The sequence below is a fragment of the Diadema antillarum genome, unplaced genomic scaffold, assembly GCF_040938485.1.
Source record: "Diadema antillarum isolate AM-2024a unplaced genomic scaffold, OU_Dant_1.0 seq00001274_RagTag, whole genome shotgun sequence".
Classification (NCBI taxonomy): Eukaryota; Metazoa; Echinodermata; class Echinoidea; order Diadematoida; family Diadematidae; genus Diadema; species Diadema antillarum.
The window spans coordinates 712,316-736,130 of record NW_027272055.1 but is presented as its reverse complement, the minus strand read 5'-3'; the positions used below and the strand labels follow the sequence as shown (position 1 = coordinate 736,130).

Here is a 23,815-nt window from a genome sequence, read left to right as displayed (position 1 = left end):
TCGACCCCGCGTCTGAATATTCCCGAGACTGAGGCCGAGGGCCGTACAGTTCTGTCGTCGAACTTTTTCAAAGTTCAAAGTACAGTATGTTCACCAATGCGCGCGTACCGCGTGTATGTTTTCCATGATCATGCAGCCATCTCATCCAGCACCGATTTTTGGCGAATATTGTGTGCCGTACGTACGTCTTAGTGCGACTTGAACTTATGATAAATACCCTCCGCAACTCTGCGCAGCAATGCTTATCTATCGACTGACTGCCATCAAGTCAAAGTAGGGCCTACTTCACAAGCTCATCCATTAAGTGAGGTAGCAGATTAATCCTTAATTAGAGTCTACTAGAGGACAATTGTTGCCCTACTGGAGTACTTAGTATCAGTTTTAGTACTTCTTCTGTTTGTTGGAGGCACGTACACGTGTACGTTTTGCGTTTTTCACCGCTGTGCGGCTGCATGCTGTCTGCAACAACAACGTCGCTCGGTGTACCGGTACCGACCGGGATCGGACTGCTCTTAGCTGCATCACCATCAGTAATCTCTTGAACTTGGGTGAAGCCTAACCGTCCGGACGTAGTACAGTAGGCCTAAATAAGTCGTACTGTAACGTTAGAAAGCTATCGTTCGGTTTACTAGAGTATTTGAGAATCGACGCTATATTCTTCTACTAGTAAAGGCAACATCTGCACAAGTCAACGAAGTTTCAGCCACCATTAAAGATGTCTGGTAAGTTGACATGTGTTGTATGTTTTCTATGTCACTACCAACTAGCTCTTGCACTTTTAATGTTTTAACGTTTTTTGTTAACCCTTTTTAAAGCCCAAACCAAGCTACTGATTGACCCTGATTCCCAGACCGATTTGATCTAAACTTGCCTAACTGTTAACGTTAGAGGGTCTAGATTTCTATCACCGCCATATTTTGCACATGTCATGGCCCTAGCGTCACAATGTATGTGTAGAGCAGCAGCGAGTAACTTCATTCAACCACTGGCATGGCCGGCCAAGTGCGCACGGCTGTACATTTAAACTTTCTCAAAGTCACCCATTGAGGGCGCTATTATTATAATCAAAATACTAGTATTATAGGGCCTAGATATGATATTGATTAAAAAAAAAAGAAGAAGCAGGGCTCTCAATAAACATTAGACACAGAAACTCTTTTCAGGCGTAGGAAATTGATATGGATATCTAACATTAGACCTAGACCTCTAACTGTTAGAGTTGTCGTAGGCTCTATGCAGAAAATTATTATTTTTACAATTTGCCTACCTCCGCCATCCAAGGTAGGACTAGGATAGGTTGTTTTCATCAGCATTGCCATTGCGTGGTTTGTTTTTTTATTTGCCTGTGTGCAAAATAGAAATCTAACTCAAAAAGTTGTGATGGATTTGGATTAAAAAAAAGTCTTAACTATTATTTAAATATTAGACCTGGTCTAACATTAGAGAACATTCTACAGCCACAGAAAATTTTGAAAACAACACAAGCAACGTTAACCAATATGCTGGACATTGCATTGGCACTGGTCCGACGGTTCAGGACCAGTAAAAATCACTGTCGAACCAATAGAGTCTTAACTTTTTCTGGAATGGACCAGTAATATAAAGATGAAAAATTAGGCGTGCACCTAAAATGTCCTAGACTATTACATGTAGTAGTATGTGGTACTACTGTAAAGTGGAAATTTTCGCGGTGTTGAAATTTTTGCGCATTTCGCACAACCAGAAACTAGCGCCAAAATAAAAGCATGCAAATACTTTTGCTTGCCATGTTTTCCAATAGCTGATGGCTTGATTTCGCAGAATTAAAAGCACACGAAACTCGTCTTCATACTTGGCCAAGTGCGAAAAATTATCTGACAGACAGGTTGGACCAGTAGAAAAAATTGGTTAGTTTGCAGCCCTGTGTTAAGAGATAATTCAATTTTGGTAGTGATTTTTGTGGATTTTATGAAGAATTTTTGATATTTTGGCAGGTAGGTTCAGTTAACTTGGAAGCTAAAGTGCGTGATCTAGTATTGAGTAGTATCTTCTAGGGTAAGGGGCGCTGCACACCTGGACCTACAAAAGTAGAAGTTGATGACGTAATAAAAAGCGTAGACCTACACAGTTGTATTGGGAAATCGGGCGACTTTCAGTACAGGCCTGTGCATATACAATGTACGTATAGACTCTAAGTAGCCCGACCAAACGCCATGCTTTGCACGGCATCAGACGAGCGGGGCTTTTCCATCACATTGGGGAACCACAACACAACTACAAAACTTATAAAAATGTATGCATTACTTATAGAAATTTATGTTCGTACTCACATAAAGTGCATGCTTATATTACAGAAGGTACATAACAATGTAAGTCCATAGTGGCATAGAGAGCCCCTGGGATAAATTCATGGAACAAAAAAATGGCACTTTCTAGCGCACTCCTGAACTGTCGGGGTTCATCGTTGCAGAATTCAAAATTGCACGTTGACCATTTTGCAAATTATGCGCACGTGTGCGTGGCTGGAAGTGCAGGTACATGCTTGTATCTGTAGCGTGTGTGCGCTCCTTGAGTGGTGCAGCTCGGTTGACAGCGCGACCTTTACTGTAAATGTACATTTAGATCCCGATTATCAGATGTACAACGCTGTACCGTTCGCAAACGCTGCATATAATCTTGTTTTCGGTAGGTTGTGAATTGTAATTGTAGTATGTCAATATCGCTAACGTGAAGTCTCATTTATGAAGATTACATTTAATAAGTTTGAGGTGACAAAAAATGATGGAAATTCGCTTTGTGCTTGCTCTGTGTTGTGGGCCGCTCTGGTACAGCCCTGTCGCTATCAATACAGCGACTGGGGCTGTGTATAGTTACACTGTAGACTCTAGGAGGAAATCACTGATCTCTATGGAAAAACAAAATCAGTGGTGGAAATGAGCTGATTGGCAGAGGTCTTCTCTCAGAGTGCTTCTCTAGTTCTTTATACAGTGTAATTTTTTATATTTTTTGTACGTAGGGTTCTAGTACCTAAGCCTCGGGCATTAAGAACTGAATGTCTTTATTTTGGACCAATCATTTTCATATTTCCCTGGTCCTACCAGAAATCAAAACCAAGTCAAACTTTATTGTTTGTCATGGTTAGAATTTCTCAAGGTCCCCACATGGGTGGGCTATTCATTACACTATTGAGACCATACAATGTACAATGGATGTGTTCTTTGGGATAGGTAGGCCTACATGTACATGATGTAGAGTACAACACATTTTGTTTCCATACCTACAAAAATTTTAAACTCCATAAAATTTTGAGTTTGCAGATTGATGATATGATAAACAAATTGATACTACAGCCACTGACAAAACTAGTGTGATAGATTCAAAGTTATATGAAATAAAATGGTAATATTTGTTAGAAATGCTGCTTTTTCTACCCCTCTATTAATGCCTAGACACCTATTTACATAATGTGACAAACTAGCGTAAGCACTGAGAGCGCAGACCTCCGCCCAGCAGCTACGTACTTTCCACCGATGATTTTGTTCCTTCCATGGAGATCAATGATTTCCACCCATACGTATGCATGCTGAAAACTTGGCCGATTTCCCAATACAGTACTCTCCGCGTAATCGGGTATCGCTTAACTTGCCTGTAGATCTTACAGATAGTAGACTATAGGTAGAGACATTACACTGTCGATTACTGTTGGGTCAGTCCATGGGGTTGGGTCATCATCTGTGGCGTACACCATGTACTACCTGAACTCAAAATCAATCTGCCAGTAATGAATTCAGAAAGGAAACAGTATCCCACCAAGATTTACTGCTCAAGCATCATGGGTATTACAATTTCAGACTGGAGAATTTTAAAATATTGCCAATGTTAATGTACAGTTGTACTATGTCTGCGGCAAATCCATGAAAGATTTCTGATCTTTCATGCATGCATGAAAGACATGCATCTCTATAGCAGGGGGCAGAGCTCATATTGGTACAGCAAAACTTAACCACATTCAAAGTGATCATCTTCATTATGAAACGAAAAATTTGGTACCTCCATTGCACAGTTGCACAGACATCATGCAATATATTGACTCAACTGAAAAAGAAGAAAGAAAGAAAAAAAAAAAAAAAGAAGAGATTCCTGTGGCCCAAAACACAAGTGTACAATGTACAATGGTGTACCTGCCCGGAATGTACAGTAGTCAGAATTTGTTTCATGTCATTCCATGCCCATGCAAGCAATCAACATACAATGTACTTCAAGGCTAAACAGGTTATTTTTTTATGACTCAATATGAGAAGAATCTGCATGCTGTACAGTCTGAATAAAATAGATCGTGTGGAGAAAATTGTATCTTTTTTGTTTTGTTTTGTTTTTGTTTTGTTTTGTTTTTTACTTGAGAACCTTGATCTCTACATTCAGAAGCCAAATAACCAGTTTGTCAGGTTTCCTGGAGTATTTTGGTATTTTCTGAAGGAATAGATTATCATAAAAATAATGATTGGCAGTACAGTGTACGGTATTTATGCTCATTCCTTGGGCTCGACTAAAATTCTCTTCTTCGTCCCATCAACTCTGATACAAATTTCCTGTTTTGGTTCTCATAGTGAATTAAAAGAAAATGTGTGGTAAAAATGTGCATTTTCACCCTAGCCATCCTCAGACACATTTTATCTGTAATTCTTAAGTATTCAGACCTACAACTACAAGTGTATGTATGATAACCTGTACTGACCTACATTCATTGCCCCTGTGTCATTGACGTGACCTCCAGAGCCTGTCAAAGAATGCAGTACAAGTGCATAATGAGTTCACCAGGCTTTTGTGTACTAGACTCTGACTAATACCATTACAGAGCTTACTGGGAAAGCCCTGAAAGTCAATAGAAGGTCAGGCTCCACTATCTGAGCGTGCGTGCGTAATGGAAGCAGTGTCCGCCTGTCATTCACACTGAAGTGCCAATCAGTCTATATAAGTACGTGCAGTTTCACAGGGGCACAGTCGTCTCTCAGTGACTGAACTTTGTGGCATAATTGATGAACTTCTCTGGAAAGAACTGGTTACTACGTATTCATTGTGCACATGTACACTGTACAGTAGCATAGTGTTGCATCATACTGTACAAATTCAAAGACTTTCAAGTTGAATGTTCTGTCTCGCGAGAGAAGGTGTTAAGATCAACCGTCAAAATCACATTTGTGCCCTAGAGCTTTGATATATTTGGTTCAGGAGGTAAGTTGATTGCATGGATTTAATGCTTTGGAATCCATATTCCATGTCTATGTCATGTCTGTATCATGATACAGTGTATTCTATCTGTCAGCAATGTGTGTAGTCTGCTAGTGCCAAATGTGTGGATCTGGACCCCTATAGCAACTCCTACTGTAATGGAATGGCAACTTCCAATAGCAACAGTCATTCAGGAAGCTGGATTCTTGTTGTTACCATGACAATTGACATTCCAGCAAGAGTTGTTATCATATCAACTTTTTTATGAAATTGGTCCCTATGTTCTTGAGCAGTAGCATCTACAGCTTGTATACACATGTACACTCATACTGTTTACAGGTGATTGTAATGTGCATAGTATCATACAAATTGTATGTCATTGATGTAGATTGTGATAGCCATTTATGAATCAAGTTGTTATATTATCATATTTTTGTAACGTTTTTCTTTTTTAATTTTATGTTTCTCTCTTTTACTTTTTTTTTTTTTGGGGGGGGGGGGGGGCGGGGGGTGTCATCCAGCCCAGTCAGTATTGTCACATTGTATATTCCAAAGATAGATAAAATCTTATCACTCATTGTGAAAAAGACATGGTAACATCATCTTTATATTGTAAAGGTGATCTATATCTATTAAAGGGAAGATAAACTCCAGAGCAATGTGGATTGAGTGAAAGCAGCAACATTAGTAGAACACATCAGTGAAAGTTTGAAGAAAATCGGACAATCGATGCAAAAGTTATGAATTTTTAGCTCACCTGAGCCAAAGGCTCAAGTGAGCTATTGCGATCGCCCTTCGTCCGGCGTCCGTCGTGCGTCGTGCGTCGTGCGTCGTGCGTCGTCCGTCGTCCGTCGTCCGTCGTCTGTCGTCCGTCGTGCGTCGTCCGTCGTGCGTCGTGCGTAAACTTTTTACATTTTCATCTTCTTCTTGAAAACCCCAAGACCGATTTTCATCAAACTTGGCAGGTAGCATCCCTAGGGGGTTAGGAACTCAATTTGTTAAAATGGGCACCATGCCCCACCCAGGGGGCCCCCAGGGGGGCCCAAACCCCCCAAAATTAAGGAATCTGTAAAAATCTTCTTCTCTAGAACCAGAAGTGATAGAGCTAAGTTAATACTATGAGTTAGTACATTGATGACTGTAGTTTCAAGTTTGTTCATGGCAGAATCAGGGGTGCCCCCCTTGGGACCCAGGGGAGGGGGGTGGGGAAGGGTTCTAATGGGGCCTAAATTGTACATTTTCATCATCTTCTTGAGAACCCCATGACCCATTTTCACCAAACTTGGTAGGTAGCATCCCTAGGGGGTTAGGAACTCAATTTGTTAAAATGGGCACCATGCCCCACCCAGGGGGCCCCCAGGGGGGCCCAAACCCCCAAAATTAAGGAATCTGTAAAAATCTTCTTCTCTAGAACCAGAAGTGATAGAGCTAAGTTAATACTATGAGTTAGTACATTGATGACTGTAGTTTCAAGTTTGTTCATGGCAGAATCAGGGGTGCCCCCCTTGGGACCCAGGGGAGGGGGGTGGGGAAGGGTTCTAATGGGGCCTAAATTGTACATTTTCATCATCTTCTTGAGAACCCCATGACCCATTTTCACCAAACTTGGTAGGTAGCATCCCTAGGGGGTAAGGAAATCAATTTATGAAAATGGGCACCATGCCCCACCCAGGGGGCCCCCAGGGGGCCCAAACCCCCCAAAATTAAGGAATATCTGCAAAAATCTTCTTCTCTAGAACCAGAAGTGATAGAGCTAAGTTAATACTATGAGTTAGTACATTGATGACTGTAGTTTCAAGTTTGTTCATGGCAGAATTAGGGGTGCCCCCCTTGGGACCCAGGGGAGGGGGTGAGGAGGGGTCCTAATGGGGCCTAAATTGTACATTTTTATCTTCTTCTTGAGAACCCCATGACCTATTTTCACCAAACTTGGCAGGTAGCATCCCAAGGGGGTTAGGATCTCAATTTGTTAAAATGGGCACCATGCCCCACCCAGGGGGCCCCAGGGGTCCCAAATCCCCCAAATGAAGGAATCTTTATAAATCTTCTCTCGAATCAGAAGTTATATATAGAGCTGAGATAATACTATGAGTGAGTACATTAATGACTGTAGTTTCAAGTTTGTTCATAGGAGATCCAGGGGTGCCCCTCTTGGGTAGGGGGGGGGGGGGTGGTGGTTGGAAGGGTCCAAATGGGGGCCTGAATTGTACATTTTCATCTTCTTCCTGAAAACCTCATGATGGATTTTTGTCAAACTTGGCAGGTAGCATCCCTAGGGGGTCAGGATCTCAATTTATCAAAATGGGCACCATGCCCCACCCAGAGGGCCCCAGGGGGCCCCAATCCCCCGAAATTAAGGAATCTTAAAAAAATTGGGCCCTTATTGTACATTTTCATCTTCTACTTGAGAATGCCTGGTCAAATTTTGGTAGAGCTGTGAATAATTTAGATTAGTGACTGCGTGAAAGGTGAACTTGCGATACTCAGGTGAGCGCTAGACCCGCGGGTCTCTTGTTAAAGTTTTGGTGTTGGAACCGCTGGACGAGGAGACTACTAGAGGTTATGACGTATGAGTGGACAACAATACCAAGAAAATATAAAGAAAATTCTACAAAAATACATTTTTCATGAAAATTACAAATTCCATCAACTTGATATTGACATATGTTAAGGGTAGCAATTATTCCCCCTGCTTTCTGAAAGAGGTTGGTCCATTGCTCTTTCATTATTCTAGAAAAGTGAATTTTTGTAGAATTTCCTTTATATTTTCTTTGTATTGTTGTCCACTCATACGTCATATCCTCTAGTAGTCTCCTCATCCAGCGGTTCCAACACCAAAACTTTAAAAATTCATAACTTTTGCATCGATTGTCCGATTTTCCTCAAACTTTCACTGATGTGTTCTACTAATGTTGCTGCTTTCACTCAATCCACATTGCTTTTGGGTTTACCCTCCCTTTAATGTTTAAACAACTTACAAGTTTTAGTTACCACTTGAATGACAAATTACTCTTCATCCATCTATGAGCGTGTTTCTATTGAGAGCACCTCGCATCACCACGAATTTTGTCCCCCGCATCACCTCATTTTTTACGACCACTCGAGCTGTTTCTACTGAGCGATAAAATACGCGGTGATGCGAGGTGACGTGCTAAATGTGGTGAATCCGGAAGTCGCGTATTTTCAGGTCACAGTAATCACAAGCCCTGCCTGCGCTACAGCTGCCTCTGCCATTTTGTGGTAGGCCACCGAATTTCGTTTAGTCTTTCTGTTAAAAATGCCCCTCACCAACATGCCACTTGGTTTAGAAATCATTGCAGGTCGAGGGTCCAGTTACTGTAAAACAAGAAATGTTCGCGTGCATTTTAATTTCGCGAATTTCGCGAGCGCCAAGATTCGCGAAATTAAAATTAAAATTTCTTATCTACACTATATGCATTGAACGCAAGAGGCAATTCGCGAAAATTTCTTGCCACGAAAAAGGCTGTCGGCTCCTATTCGCGAAAATTTCATGCCGCGAATATGTCATGTTTTACAGTAATGCTCTCACATACAAATGTTAGTATTCTAGCGAAAACTAGGGAATCTACAACTTTGAGACAATACGATTCTATCCATGGGGAAAAATGAATGCAGTGTAAAATCAGAGCAGAGTATAGTAGAGCCTATAGTATTATAATAGGCTGTTGGGCACGCAAACAATAGACGATGAAGAAAGCACGCAATTCACATGTACCACCACCTATTTAGTAGGAGTTGGTACAGTGTACAAGGCATGACGCGTGCGAAACTACAGTCGCTGTGTACACACAAGTGTCGGAGTGTGCGATGAACTGATTGAAAAGCGCGGGGCGAAAGCTCCCAATAATTCAAGACTTCCGGTACACCGCGAATTTCACTACCCGGTGTGTGGGCCCATTTCCGGTTGTGTGTGTAAAACAAAAACAAAAACAAAAAAAAAAGGGTCCTCAGCTCATCTCTCCCCTTCCATTTTACGGGTTTCTTCAGCTGACAAGCAAAAAAAAAAAGGGTCCTCAGCTCAAAAAAAGTAAACAATAAGAAATAATGGTCTTCAGTAAAAAACATAACCTTACCGCGCTCACACTTCAAGATCTCTATCTTTTTCTATTAAGTGCCACTTTTGTACTTCCGGGTTAAAAGAAGTGTGGGGGCCCAAAGTGATGACACCTTACAAGTGTATGTACTCCTTGGTATGGTGCACAAAAAGTGTGGGGGCCTGAGCCCCCACGGCCCCCACGGTTCCGCCGGCCATGACATGTACCTCTGTTCATTACTGTACTCCAAAATAAGGAATTTCACCACTCCTGAAATTGTCCGGAAGTCACAATTTGTGAAAAATTAGGCTTGCTAAACAACACTGTATGCTGTATACATGTACAGTACTTTATACTCGGTAACTGACGTACACTTTGTACAATGTATACACTGAGAGAGAGAGAGAGAGAGAGAGAGAGAGAGAAAGAGAAAGAGAGAGAGGTTTCAAGTACGTACGATGGTACAAAGAAATTTCTTCTACTTGCCCAAATGGAGATTCAGGCAAGGATCACATTCTGTTAACAATAACAGGCAGATGCCCTCTTTTTAAAGGGACTGTACAGTACTGGTTGAAGTGACGATTCAGCTTGTAATGTTTATATTATCCACACCTCAGGATTGTCACTGAATGTGAGATATTCAATAGTGTCATAGTGACAATTGCTGTGACTGCAAGCATATTCTCAGAGACAGAATGTTACCATGGGGTTCTGTTTAGCAAGGTGCACAACCATGGCCTTTCCCTTTGATATCTTTAGACGAGACCATAAAATTACTGATCTCGTTTTGCGTGAATTTGATGCCTGTCCTTGTATTATTTTGTCTTTGCTCAGAAATCAAGGAGCCAGCCAATATGCCTGCTGAAGAGACTAAAGCAGTTGACGCTCAGTCCAATGTCATCAACCGTGTGGCCGCACTCCCAATGGTCAGCTCCACTCTGACCCAGGTCACCAATGCCTACAACTGGACCAAGGACAAGAACAGCCTGGTCAAGTACACCCTGGAAATGGCAGAGAGCACCGTTGCTATGGCAGCCACCACAGCCAAGCCTGTTGTGGATCGCCTGGAAGGCCCACGTGAGTGTTTTTTATTTGCTGGTTTATGTGTTTTGGCCCTTTAAGTTAACTGACAAAACATAGGACACCATCACTACATACAATGTATTCCAGTATGAAGTAAAATATTGTCTATTTTATTAAGAAAAATCAGAAAATCAAAAAAAAAAAAAATCATGTGTTTTCAAATTTTCAGTTTGTTTATAGCAGTCTACATGGTGACTTATGACTTGTGCCTCAAGGCAATGACAAACAACAGGTGTACACTGTACTGTATATCTGGTGTGCACCAATCATGTTTGTAGCTCAGCAATTTTTTTTTCAGTCTGACATTCCGGCTCCTAAACATGTTTTAGCCATCACCCCTCTTCCAGTGTTCCCTAATCTTGTGATACCATGTTTGTGGAGTCATAGCGAGCAATTGCAGAAATCATTCTACGGCAATACACATTTACTGTGTAGTGTGATGCAAAATTAAAATGCTTCATGTGCAGAGAAGACACAAATAAGTCAAGAGAGTTATTTGACTCTTGGGTAATGCTTTCATTTTCATCTTGCACTCTTTTTTTTGTGCATGTGTGTTATTGCAAGATCTCAATATGTATTGTACTATTATTAGATAACACATATTTCTCTCCATTTTTGTGTCATTTTTGCATAGTGCTGTGATTTTGGTATGCTTTGAGAAGAAAACAGAACGACAGTTCTTCTCTTGCAGACGGTGGCATATTTAAAATGTACCATAGATGATTACTGTCCACTTCATGGCATGTCCATATTGCTGTCCACAGAGATTGCATTATTGTATAATACCTGCAGACAAATTTGTACACAGTTGTAAGATTTTTGTAAAGTATGCATACAACTGTACAAACAGTGATTCCATTGTACATGTAAGTGTGCATTTATGTGTTTCCATTCAATGGGTGGTAGACACATGACACTTCGGAAATTGTATTCAACAGCACTAATCATTAGAGCATCAGTGTACAGTATGTTAAAGGTGAACAGATCAGCACTCACGTATCTGAGAACATTGTCAGTGACACAGTATTGTCAGAGTATGTCAATACGTTGTACATGGTGAGGACTCATTATACCCCCACTCTTTCCATTGCATTATCAGTTTCTGCCGCCAATGAATACGCCAACCAGCGTTTGGATATGCTGCAGGAAAAGGCACCCATAATCAATGACAGTCCGGACAAGGTAAGCTCATGAATATTGATTGTTTATGCATGTCTCTGGTCTAAAAGGCCATCCTCTTTCATATTAAAACAGTTGTTTTCTGTTTTCTGCATGGTAAAGACTGTATGAGATTCTGCTGATCATTTGGAATGAATTGATATATTGTGTAATTCTGAGTAAATGTACATTGTACATTGTAATAATGCCTATTTTGTACTACTTACACCTCGTAGATAAAGGCAGTCATGTGATTTCTTGAATGTAAAATCCATGATAGATAACATTTGTATATTATTAGGATGTATCATGGAGATCAAAGATCTGTGGGTGTATTCAAATTCATGAAAATCACATAAAGAATACACTGTAGCTAATTATTGGATGTTGGAAGTGATAATATTTTTATTTATTTATTTATTTTTTAAGAGATTATAGGGTGTTTAGGGGTGTTCCAAGATAATTCAGATGTGTTAATACATTTGTAGTATATCTTGTAGTTCGCAATATTTTGGTAGTGTAAGCGTTTGGAAAGATTACATGTACAGGTGGGATTAACCTGTTTGCACTGAATTGTTATCCGTGTTTCCAATTTCCTGTGGTATGCATACCCCTCTCCTGACCCCCTGGTCCCTCCTCTTCTCTCTCCTGATCCCACTCAGGTCCTCTCCTCCATTCAGGATGGCACCAAGAGGGTGCTGGACAACACTAAGACTGCTGGGGCAGAGCAGATCAACAAGGTTCTGCTGACCAGGCTTGGCAAGGCAGTGACCCAGGGGGTGAACACTGCCATCACGCTCTCCGAGTTTGCCGTGGACTACTACCTGCCTCAGGAAGAGGGCAGTAAGTATCTTGTAACCTGCCCTAGAAAGATAACCTTGACCTGTCAGGATAAATCCCTTATCACTGGTGAGCAGATATAGAAAATGAAAGAACTACTGGAGTACATCCGTAGGCTAGATACATGTAGGTTTAAAAGTCAAGAGCATTGTGAAGAGGAACCATGCAGTGCTTGGATCAATAATGTCCAACTGTGGAAATTGGTGATACCCTGTAAATATGTCAACATATTAACTAACAGAGAAAAGACAGGAAACAAACTGAGGCCATGTTAACTTTGTCTGTCATTGCCTTCTTTTTTTTTTCTTTCTTTTAATGAAGCGATTGAAAATTGAAATTGTGTTTTGTTTCAAATATAACTGATATTACACTACCTGGCTTGAATGTGCTTTGCCCATGAAATTTGGTTATACATGACACTTAAGAATATTGTTAATGACAGCTTGTGGTGTGACTTTGTATCTCCCTCCATGTCCTAGCAATGTACAACTGTATACATATGTATAGTAGTCGACTGCCTTTTGCTGTTTCGTGATGTGAAAGTCATATACAGTAAATGCAAAACTTGCTGGCACCCATCGCATTTTCACTTCCCCTTTCCAATTTGCAAGTCATACTACCCTCTTAGATTAAGTATAGTTCCATGCTGCATCAATGGAATGGTAATAAAGTGCACTGCATGGAAGGAGAGCTGGGGATTTCATTTGAAACTACATGATACAAGCATTATTATATGTCTTGAAAGATGAACAGATTAGCCTCTTATATACCCAGGTACTGTTAGATGCAATTTGTTTACTGTGCTAAGCCTTTTCTTCAGACTTCAATAATCCCTTCAAACTGGACCAAGTAATACAGTTAGTTAGCCCACTGTGCATTTCTAACCTGTAATTGTCTGTTTTGTGTCGCAGAATACCTTTAAATTTAGAGATTTGGTATTTGGTTGAGTTCTGTTCAGCGGCACATATTTTTCAAAGTCACTACATTACCTCCACGAGAACAAGAACATTTTCAACTGTGCCTTGTTGGATCAGTGCCGATTCTATCCTGTCGTATGTCCTCACTCTAGATGCTTCTGAGAAGGCACAAACTGATGAAGCTGTGCAGTGTGATGGGGACAAGCCCTTGGAGGCCACCTTCAGCCAGGCCTCGCGTGTCACCAACAAGGTCCGCCGCCGCATCAAAGATTCAATTGTAAAATGTTTGTGGAGGATATGCGATCTTGCTTCACATATCCCAAAAGGTCATGTAGGTCAATTTTCCAATAAACCTTAAAGTATACTCTATCAGCTATTATTGGAAGTGAGGGACACTCGGTTGTTACAACCATCATATGCTTTAATCTGTGAACCTTTTTTTATGTCCGCTTGTATTGTACATGTATGTTGAATTGCCAAATAAATAATAATAATAATGATAGTAATAATTAACCTGCTCCATCCAAACTTCATTGGCAGGTATGCATCTAGATGATTTAAATTGGTACACTTGTAAATAAGCTTACTAGTACTGTTCTCAAAAGATACATCTAAGTTTGAACTTAACATTGCATGATTAAGGGAGGAAAGAACAATCAAGTAATATGAACAAATAATCTTTGTGTGAATACAGGGGTCAAATATGTTTTCATCATCACATTCCAGCTGTAGGACAGATGTCTCAATATGGGAGGTGGGTGTTCCTGCACTAGAAATGATTCAGCAGTAATCTACAATGTATAGTTGGATTAACCATGGTCACGTTCATCTGTAGTAAGGAGATAAGTTGGCTTCATTATTGTTGTGTGTTCCTCTGTCACTGTCAACCCACCACAGATGGAGTACACAAAGCAGCACATGATCCAGCCAGCCAGCCAGGCCGTCCAGGTGCGCATCGAGACTACGCAGCATACCCTCTGGAAGACCTGGGATGAGTGGACACTGGAGGAGGGAGAGGAGAAAGGGACAGCCACTGACGAAGTTGAAGCCACCGTAAGACCTTGACCAGCTGACCAGGCACTAGCTGCCAAAAATGAATATAATTTCTTTTTGTCATTCCTCTCTTTGTTTTTTAATATTCAAAATTGCAATGGTCAGTTTAAACCAGGCTTGCATATCACCATGCAAGTTTCTGTACATCACAAAGAGAATTGTTAGCAATTCCTGTTGAAAAAAAACCCACACACACAAAGAGTTGTGTAGCAAGACAAACAAAAAGAAACGGAGTGTATTTGAGAACTTACATGATGTGTTTTTGACCGAATGAGCATGAAATGTGTGAGTAGTGGAGTGAATCATCTTGTAACATTGTTGAGAAGAAGATGCAAAAACACAACTTCAGCTTAGTAGGGTTTTTGATTTTACAATGATGGTGCAAACATTTGGATTATAGTAGGAAGTAATAAAAAAAAATCATTTCAACTACTTTATGAAGGGCATGCATTAAATGGAGAGACCAACTTTTCTCATGAAATTTGTTTCATTCCTTTGTTGCAAAACAAGTGAAAATGTGTCTATACATCAGTCTGTAAAATTAGAATGTCATAAATCCCAAACTTAGTAGCTCTATTTAACGCGTTGAAGACGAGTCTCGAGAATACTCGAGCAGGTGTTTATGAGAAATGTGTGTTATAGCAAAATCAGTTGGTCCTTACGGGGTTAAACGGATTGGGATAAACTTGCTGAGGACTAATATGTTCTTACATCAAATGGCAGCAAGAAGTAATATTTTACCTAGTCAGCTGAGAGTGTGGCTGCTGCATTCAGTGCAGCTTCAAACTAAGAACTTGAATCTAACAGGATGAAGAATCTCCCCATTTTAAACACTTTGTTATCTGCACAAACTTGCAAATGTAGCCGAAGTGCACCATGTGTCTCCTTCAAGCATGGTTCTTGCCTGTACTTTAAAACCAGAAATTTCCGCATGCTTTTGCGAATTTAGCGAAAATCCAAGATCTGCGAAAGTAAGATCTGCATGAAAGGTTTTGTCTCCACAATGCTATGAATGCCAGTGGCAGTTCGCAAAACTTTCATGCTGCAAAGAAGGATGCGGCTCCAATTTGTGAACGTTTCTGGTTTTTACAGTATATTTGGTCCTAATCCTGTGCCTCTCCTACTTCTTTGCTGCTGTACAGAATGGTGAACAGAAGACTCTCGCCATCGCCCGCAGCCTTGCCAGTCGCCTCAAAGTCTTGAGCGGCAACATCGCCGGATGTGTCCGCCTCCTCCCGCAGAGCCTAGCAACCAAGGTGGAAGAGGGGCGCGACCTGGCAGAAGCCCTTTACAATTCCCTGGAAGAGGTAGGTTGCTAGAGATCAACTGGTATTTGAATTCCTCATCAATGCTTCATCATTGTAAGGAATATCCTTCATTGCCCCCACCCCCCCCCCCCCAAAAAAAAAGTAGCGAGAATAGCACTAAATGCAGACGTATCTCTTCCTCTAGAGAGAAATGCCCTTCATGTCTTCTCTAAGAGCATGGTATATATATTAACCCTAACTAGGCCGGGCTATTTAGGTAGTTGATAGAGCCGGGGGGGGGGGGGGGGGGGCTCCCAGGCCCCCCCCCCTCCAGATCTCGGCCGTAGACTGCGCGATCGCGACGAAAATTGGCACACACATTGCCTATGATGTAATCTAAAATACCATGAAGTTAATTTGTCAAAAAATCATCATTTATGCTAAATTATGCTAATTTATGCATGATGATGCATAAAATCAGACTATTTGGTATAAATCACACAAAAAAAGCTCAAAACAGGCACATTTTTTGTGTAAATATTCTTTTTAGTGTCCTTAGCAAATGTGATTTAAAAAAATTGTGATATCAGAAAAAATTCTTAATTATTTTATTGTTTTTTTGAATTTCTTATGTATTTCATTGTTTTTTCGACTTTATGTTTTTCATTGTTTTTCCGATGAAATTTGTCCGCGACATCGCTCCGAACAAGAAAATATGTTATTCATTGATTTTAATCAATAAAACACCAAAATAATCATGCTTTTATGAAATTTGCCAGTAAGCACAGTGTGCATTGAAATTGTACACGAATTAACGTTTTCAAGCAATTTTTGGTCTGACATGCATGTACATATTTATGCGTAACTTCGGAACCGCGTGCCCGGGTGTCGCAAATTTGGTGTCAAAAGATGCGGGAGACTCGAAAGAAAAAAGTCATGAAACGTCGCGGTGATAGCTTTTTGCGATTGCGATACATCGCGCAGAACGTCGAGGGGGAGAGGCCCCCCGGCCTAGTTAGGGTTAAAGGTAGTTAATGAATCAAGACTACTTGGCTCAGTCAGTAGCGCGTCTGCCTCCGACCCAAGCGACCCGGGTTGAAACCCGAGTCTGGACTGAGCAACGTTGTGTGTACATGTAATCATACCATCCCCTCCAGCAAGAGGCAAAACACTCTGTCCCTGGGATAGGACATAAAATGGAGGTCCTATGTGCGAAAGAGTCACAACTCATGCACGTAAAAGATCCCGCTTCATTCATTCATTGCAAAGAGCAGGGTATTTAACCGGGTGAAGTGATCCTGCCTCACATCCAACTGGACCCCATGGAAGACCAACTAATCCATAGCTGAATATGGGCTATCCAGCCATCTTCTCAGATGGAAAATGAACAAACAAAGAGGTCAGCTGTCTTCCAGCGATGATGTGTGAAAAAAAGAAGAAATAAGAAACTAGAAAAACAATGATTTTCATGTAATTTTCTTTGCCTGTTTTGTAATATGAAGCATGTGGCTGGGACGACCAAATAGGTCAGGTGACACACTACAAGTGCATAACTCAGGAGAGCTCCTGGTACAATGGTGGTTGTTGGTACAATGATGGAAGATTCTTGTTTCAGGAACGTAGTGGCAAATGGACTCCTTAATTTAGAACCTTTGTAGATCCCATGGAAAAGGAAGGTCAACCACTTTACAGTAGCAATATGCAAATTCTATGTATTTGTAAGTACTTGCATCATCAGTCTTTTTGTTCAGCCCTCAAGAATATAATCAGATCCATGAGTAGTGTAGTGCAACAATGATTAAAGAAGATAAGACATGACACATTTATCTTGACTTTCAAATCAAACAAAATTTGTGATGGAGTATAACATTCAATGTACACTCATTCTTGTTTATCTTCATGATGTTCTTTGTGTATTATCAGTTCTTCTTTGAGATATTTTCTCTGTTCACTTGTTTCATACTATCCTGTGTTTACTTTTTGAGAAGAATGACATGACAAATTATTCAGCAAGAATGTAGGTGAGATTTATCAGTGTACATTGTTTTGATGATAATTCATATGGTCGTAATGCATAAAGAGCTGTTTCTGTTACGGAATAAGTAGCAAGCAATTGATGAAGTTGAGAGAGAGAGAGAGAGAGAAGACATCCATGAAGTATCACATGGCATGTCATACTTCTTTGCCCAGGTCCAGACTGTCCGTGAGCTCCCCTCCAATGTGGTCAGCTCGGCGAAACAACAGCTGAACAGACTGACCGACATCACCATGTCTCTGGCGGACTTCCTTGTGTCGTCGACTCCTCTCCAGTGGCTGGTAAGTCAAGACTAACTACATTTTAACATCACATTTCTTCTTTTCCTGCTGTTTTTCTTTCTGTACTTCCTTCTTTCTTTCTTTCTTTTTTTTTCTCTCTTTCTTTCTATTTCTTTTTTTCTTTTTCTTTCTTTCTTTCTTTCTTTCTTTCTTTCTTTCTTTCTTTCTTTCTTTCTTTCTTTCTTTTTATCTAGTATCCCTCATCTTCTTATATGTGATCATACTGTTTTTCATATGCATGCTTTTAGGATTTTCTTCTCATTTTATCTTCATTTTAGAAAAAAAGAGGAAATGGTAATTTAAAATAGGAGGAAACACATTTAAACCCTTCATGCAAGCATTCTTTCAAACTAAAAAACACACAAGCAGAAGTTCTTAATCCCCTCCCCCCCCCCCCCATTGAAAAAAGAAGGGTAAAAAACAGAACTCCCACCTCAAAACATTTTCAGTAGTTTCAGAAAACTTGTAGGCACAAGCAGTGTATAAATACATTCTTTCAAACTAAAAACACACAAGCAGAAGTTCTTACTCCCCCTCCACCAGAAAAACAAAAGTTTTGTCAGTAAGTTTAGGAAAGTTTTAGCCACAAACAGTGTATAGATACATGTGTGTTGTTGTTTTTAGTATCTTTGTAAACATCAAATTGAGAAGATTTTAGGCTGTTCATTTCTCTTCAAATTGTCATCAGACAATGTTAGATATTATGGTCATCACAACAAATTATGCAGAAACTGGACATTACGAACACAGTAAGATACCCTACTCTAGTAATTGATTAGTAGATGTGCTGTGTAAGTTTAAACCAAACTGATATGAACCTTCTGTGGAGTCATTCACTTGTGATCATGTTTTGTGTTGAAGCTTTCACCATAGTGTTCTGATATTCTGTGGTTGAAACATTGTGTCCATAAAAGTGTCAATTGGGTGCATGTGGTACCACTTTATGTGTTGATGAAGCTTGTGCGGCAGCTAATTAGTACCAATTTCATGACCTTCATGCATCGCTGTACACCGTCATGAATCGAGTGCTTTATCTGGTGTAGGTCTCTTTCATGGCCGTATTCGAATGGGAGTTCCAGAGTTTTTGATCTGATGTTCTCCTGCTTGATGTGTGTTTGAACATTAACAAACACTTCATGTTGGATTATCTACTGGTATATTTTGGTGGGAAGGTGGCATGCTGTGATAACCTTGCTCCCTGTCTTCAGACTGACACTGCACTCAACATCCAGCTCCATTTTGTTAAAGACATATGGAATAGTGAATTGTCAGCTGAATTTTACCAAAATTTAGTAAGTTAGTTATAGGAATGTCGGAGTTTGTTATATTTTGAAGGAAATGGCACTATTAGTGACATTCACACATGCCAATAAGATGGGTAATGATGACATGCTCTCACAGTCTTCTCTTTAAACAAAAAAACAAAACAAAATCAAAGCAAAACAGATTAGGAGGTGTATGACTTGTTAGTAGTCATGATGATAATACATTTATAAACATAGCATTAGAGATGTGTGGCAGGTAAAGCTGACCCTATTGTTGATAGGTATGTATTATGACTGTGAATGCAGAAAATCAAAAAGAAATATCGATCAAAGGAATCGTGAGAATACGTATGTAGTCATAACAAGCAGGCAAACATTGATGGTGCTTTGTAGGGCAGGTTGAATTTGTTTGCATTTTTCCACCGATGCTTTGACTAAAAAGCAAAGCAGATTATGGATAAGTGACCGACATTTTGTTTACCGACATTTTGTTTTTTCTTGTTGACAGACAAAATAAGTGGCCCTGTGAAAAATAGGCACACTCATCCCCTCCCCTCCCCCCCCCCCCCCATAGAACAAGGTTGACAAAGTATGAATGTCGCTTAAATGCACAAGTTTAGGTGATGGAGGCCTGTTCATTGCTATTAAATGTACAGTAGTGCGGCAGAGATGATAATAGCATACAAAATGGTAGATTTTGTGACGCAGACGTACAAATGTCTGAGCTACACGTAGTACTGCTTCATCATGTCATGTGAATACATGACTCATTTTGACACACTCATTCAGGTCAATGTCCTTACTTACACACACACACACACACACACACACACACACACACACACACACACACACACACACACACACAAAGGTTGCTGGACATGTTGTCTTGGTTTTCTTCTGGTGGCAAATTATCATGTATCTGGCATTGAAATGGTACAACTTGTGTAACTCACTGGGTAGTTTGAGGCAGTAATAACACAAGAGTGAGACCTGGTAGTGATTATGATTTCATCATACCTTCGCAAGGTCGAGCTCTCAATATTCATGTTTGTATGTCATTGTCTTTTCTCTCAACATTTTGTGCACTGCAAAGTGTAGAATTGTCTGTGATCACAAAATTGTCTCGAACTGACAGTTTTTTATTCTTTACACACTGCTATTTGCACAGTATCATTTTCACACTACACTTGTTGAGCAGAGTGCCAGAGTCTGTATTCGATCTTTCTAGCCTTGAGAAAGAGGCTGTCATGTTGCGATCAATTCTTGGTATCAGATGTAGAAGTAAAACATCATCACAGCTTATAATCGAACATTGAGAAAAAAAAAAAATCTGTCCGTGGGCCAATTTAGATAAGGATTTAGTTGATGCAGTGACAGTATGCAGAAGCATGCATACATTGTACAATGTATAATTCACCTTCCGAGTAGGTAAAATGGTTGATTGAATTGTGATTTTATATGATACCGGTACTCATATCTTTAGTCCCATTGATAACTGTTAAATAGAAGATTAACACTTCCAAATTCTGTAGCTCTTTTAAAGTTATCAGGAAAGTAAGATTGAAATGCCAGAAGAAAATATGGGGTTAAACAGAGAATACTTTGTAATTGTTGGCCAATGAAGTAAAACTTAAAAGACAAAATGCAAATTGGTGGGGGAGGGGGGGGGGGGGATAGGGATAGAAATACAACTGTCTTTAAACACAGGCTTCCTTTTTCAATTTCGGTTGTGCTGTTCAACTGTACACATGATACTGTTCCAAAGTTCTGCATGAAGACATAAAGAAGCCATTCTTTGAATAATTTGCATAGTTACAGCATACTGATATTTGGAGTTAAAGACATTACATGTGTTCTGAAATTTTATCAAGCACTCTTTTCATCAGTTATTTTCTGATAACATCAGACTCGCTTGATTTTACTTGAAAAGAACACGTAAAGATAGTATTTTGTAATTTCCTTTACAAATGTGTACTAACAAGATACTTACTATTGACATTCGATGTCCTGACAAGTACCTCATACATAAAAAATGGTGTAGGGGATAGAAATCATATATATACATTCACAGTAACTTTGTGCAAAAAATATTAGTGCTGTAGGATGAATGTATACACAGCTATGCATGACAACTCTTTGACAAGGAATGAAACAGATTTAAGATGCAGAGAGAGATAAAGAGAGAGAGGGAGGCTGACCTTGTGAGTGCTGCATTGTATTCAAATTCTTGTTGTTGATATGAACTTGCAGATTGATAATTATTGGTGATAGTACAGGTGTTTTGTCTGTTACAGTGGTCTTATTTGAGTGACTGAGTCATTTGAGTCTCTGGGTTGCAGATTACATGATAAGCTTGCTGTAGATTTTTTATCATATGATGTGGCCTGAGCATCAGGTCACAAAGGTGTGCTTGCCGTGCGCTACGCATGAGATATATCTGGAAATTCTTGCCATGGGAATTGGTGCCCCACCCCTACCTTTTAAAGTGGATGGTATCTCTAGCGACAGCCAGCCCCCGAATGAATCCTTGCCCTCATTCCTTTGTTTGCACAATGCCCAGGTACCAAGCAGCGCGAGGACATACTTGGCCTCTTACAAGTCTACATCGAATGGGCATGTCGCTGAAATACAGACCCCATCACCCTTGCCATGCGGACAGGACCACAGCTATGCTAATAGCAAGCCTCCATCCCAATGACTAAGCAACCAGCAGCCATACTCAGGAACATTTAAAGGTCTTCCCATGGCTTTAGGCACCCTCATCACAGGGTATCAGCTTACAGAGAAACCAAACCAAAAACTGCATCCCAAGAGTTGCTCCCCAGTCACGAGGCACAGAAAAGTCGTCCGCCATCCGCTGGAAACGGGTGAAATCTGGAAGAGGGCAATGAACAAAGGACTCAGCTCTGGTTCCTTGAAATCCCTGCAACAGTCTGTATGCCCTTTTCTCCCAACCATTCACCTCAAGGCATCAGTACGTATAAGCATCAAGGTGCAAGAACACGAGGACACCCAGCAGCACTATCAGTTTGGTGTGAGCGCATCTTCACTGGTATACATCCCCCATCTCAATCAGCACTGCCATCCCACTACCATGGTCTGCAGGGCTACCCATGTATTAGCTGCTGACTGACCTCTCCTTGTCATGCTCTTCCCCCCCTCTTCTTCTGCTTCTTTTTTTTTTAATATAATCATTTCTGAAATTAATATTATGTTTGTTTTTGAGGCATTCAGTGCTACATTTATGCCGTCTGAACCTGGAATATCTTAGTACAAGTCACATTTTGAGGCAAATCAAAGATTTTATACATGCTGTAGCTTTGTTTTGTATTTGTCAGCATTCTTGTTTGGGTCAAATTTAAACTGCATTGTCTTTTGAGTGCATATTATGTGTTTGTATGTTTGTTCGGATGTCTTTGGTACCTGTGATTTTTCAGAGAAATTGTATGTTTCAAAGTTGTTGTTTTTTTACATGGTATATTGTACGTAGATGATGTAAACCTGATTTTTAAGGAAAATTTAAAGGCTTTGACAGAGTGTTCATGATAAAAGAAATCATAGTTGCTATTACATGCACAGATGTGGAAAATTTTGAACTGTTAACCAGAATATCATTTTAAAGCATGCATTTTGTGCAATTTTTGCAAGTGAATGGCCCTTACAGTACCAGTATGTGATGTTCCCAAGAGGGATAAAGTTTGCAGTGTTTGTACAACATAAACACTTTAATAAATAATGCTGCACAGTTTGTGTTTGTCTTCATACACAATTTGCTCAAGATTGTTTTGGTGATTTGGGATGTTGTAATATTCTATTACTGTCTGTTTATATTCTCTTGTATTGCTGTCATGTCAGTCCCATCATATTCTTGTCTTCTTGCTCTCCACACTTCTCAATTATGCATTGTGTATTATACATAGTGGACTATGCAAAGCATTTCATAATGTGAACAATGAAATATATTGATGATCTAAACAGTGACAATTTGCTTGTTTTATCAGGTTTCTCATTCTATCAGGCTACTGAAAAAAAAAAATTAAAGAGCTGGGACCTGCTAGATTACGTTTTTTCATAAAGGACTTTGTTACAATTACGTTGTATGTATATCCATCCTTAATTACAAGGTCCCACTGTACCTTTGTTATCTTTAAATAGTGGAATTGATGGATTTTGGTGTGTTCGCACATATTCTGCAATGTAGATTGGCGTTGATGTGTTATATTTCTTCAAAAGTTCTTGCACCAAGTATTGTATTTTAATCATCATTTCTCAAGTGCAGTACTTTGTTGAATCAGTAATGATCTGTAAAGATGTTTTGTGATATGGATTTTCATTGATGATTTCTTGACCGAATACTAACATTAATACCAAAGTGTAATATATTTTTGTGTTTAGATAAGTGTGCTCATATACAAAATGAAATAAACACTTGTTTCTTAGAGTTCCAACCTTTAAGTCATTATTTGCAAGGGAATGAGTCACAATATGAGAAAGGAAAAGTGTTTCACATGAGGTGGTTACTATTGAGAATGATTTTGTTTTGTCTTCCTTTTTATATGACGAGATAGCGCAATACATTTATCTTCAAACAAGATTTCGATTGCTGATATGCTTACACTCTGTATATGTACAATGTACTTACCAGTAATCTTTATGCTGCCATGTATGTA

General features: G+C 39.9%; 1 protein-coding gene across 1 annotated transcript; it reads left to right on the top strand.

The window, feature by feature from the left end:
• The first annotated feature begins 548 nt into the window (after positions 1-548).
• On the top strand, positions 549-22,182 carry LOC139745523 (perilipin-2-like). Its single transcript, XM_071655913.1, has 9 exons — positions 549-722; positions 10,098-10,340; positions 11,446-11,528; positions 12,167-12,347; positions 13,414-13,545; positions 14,109-14,314; positions 15,457-15,621; positions 17,752-17,877; positions 21,706-22,182. The coding sequence occupies exons 1-9, from the start codon at positions 716-718 to the stop codon at positions 21,841-21,843; spliced, it is 1,281 nt and encodes a 426-aa protein (XP_071512014.1). The 5' UTR covers positions 549-715; the 3' UTR covers positions 21,844-22,182.
• The last annotated feature ends 1,633 nt before the right edge of the window (positions 22,183-23,815 follow it).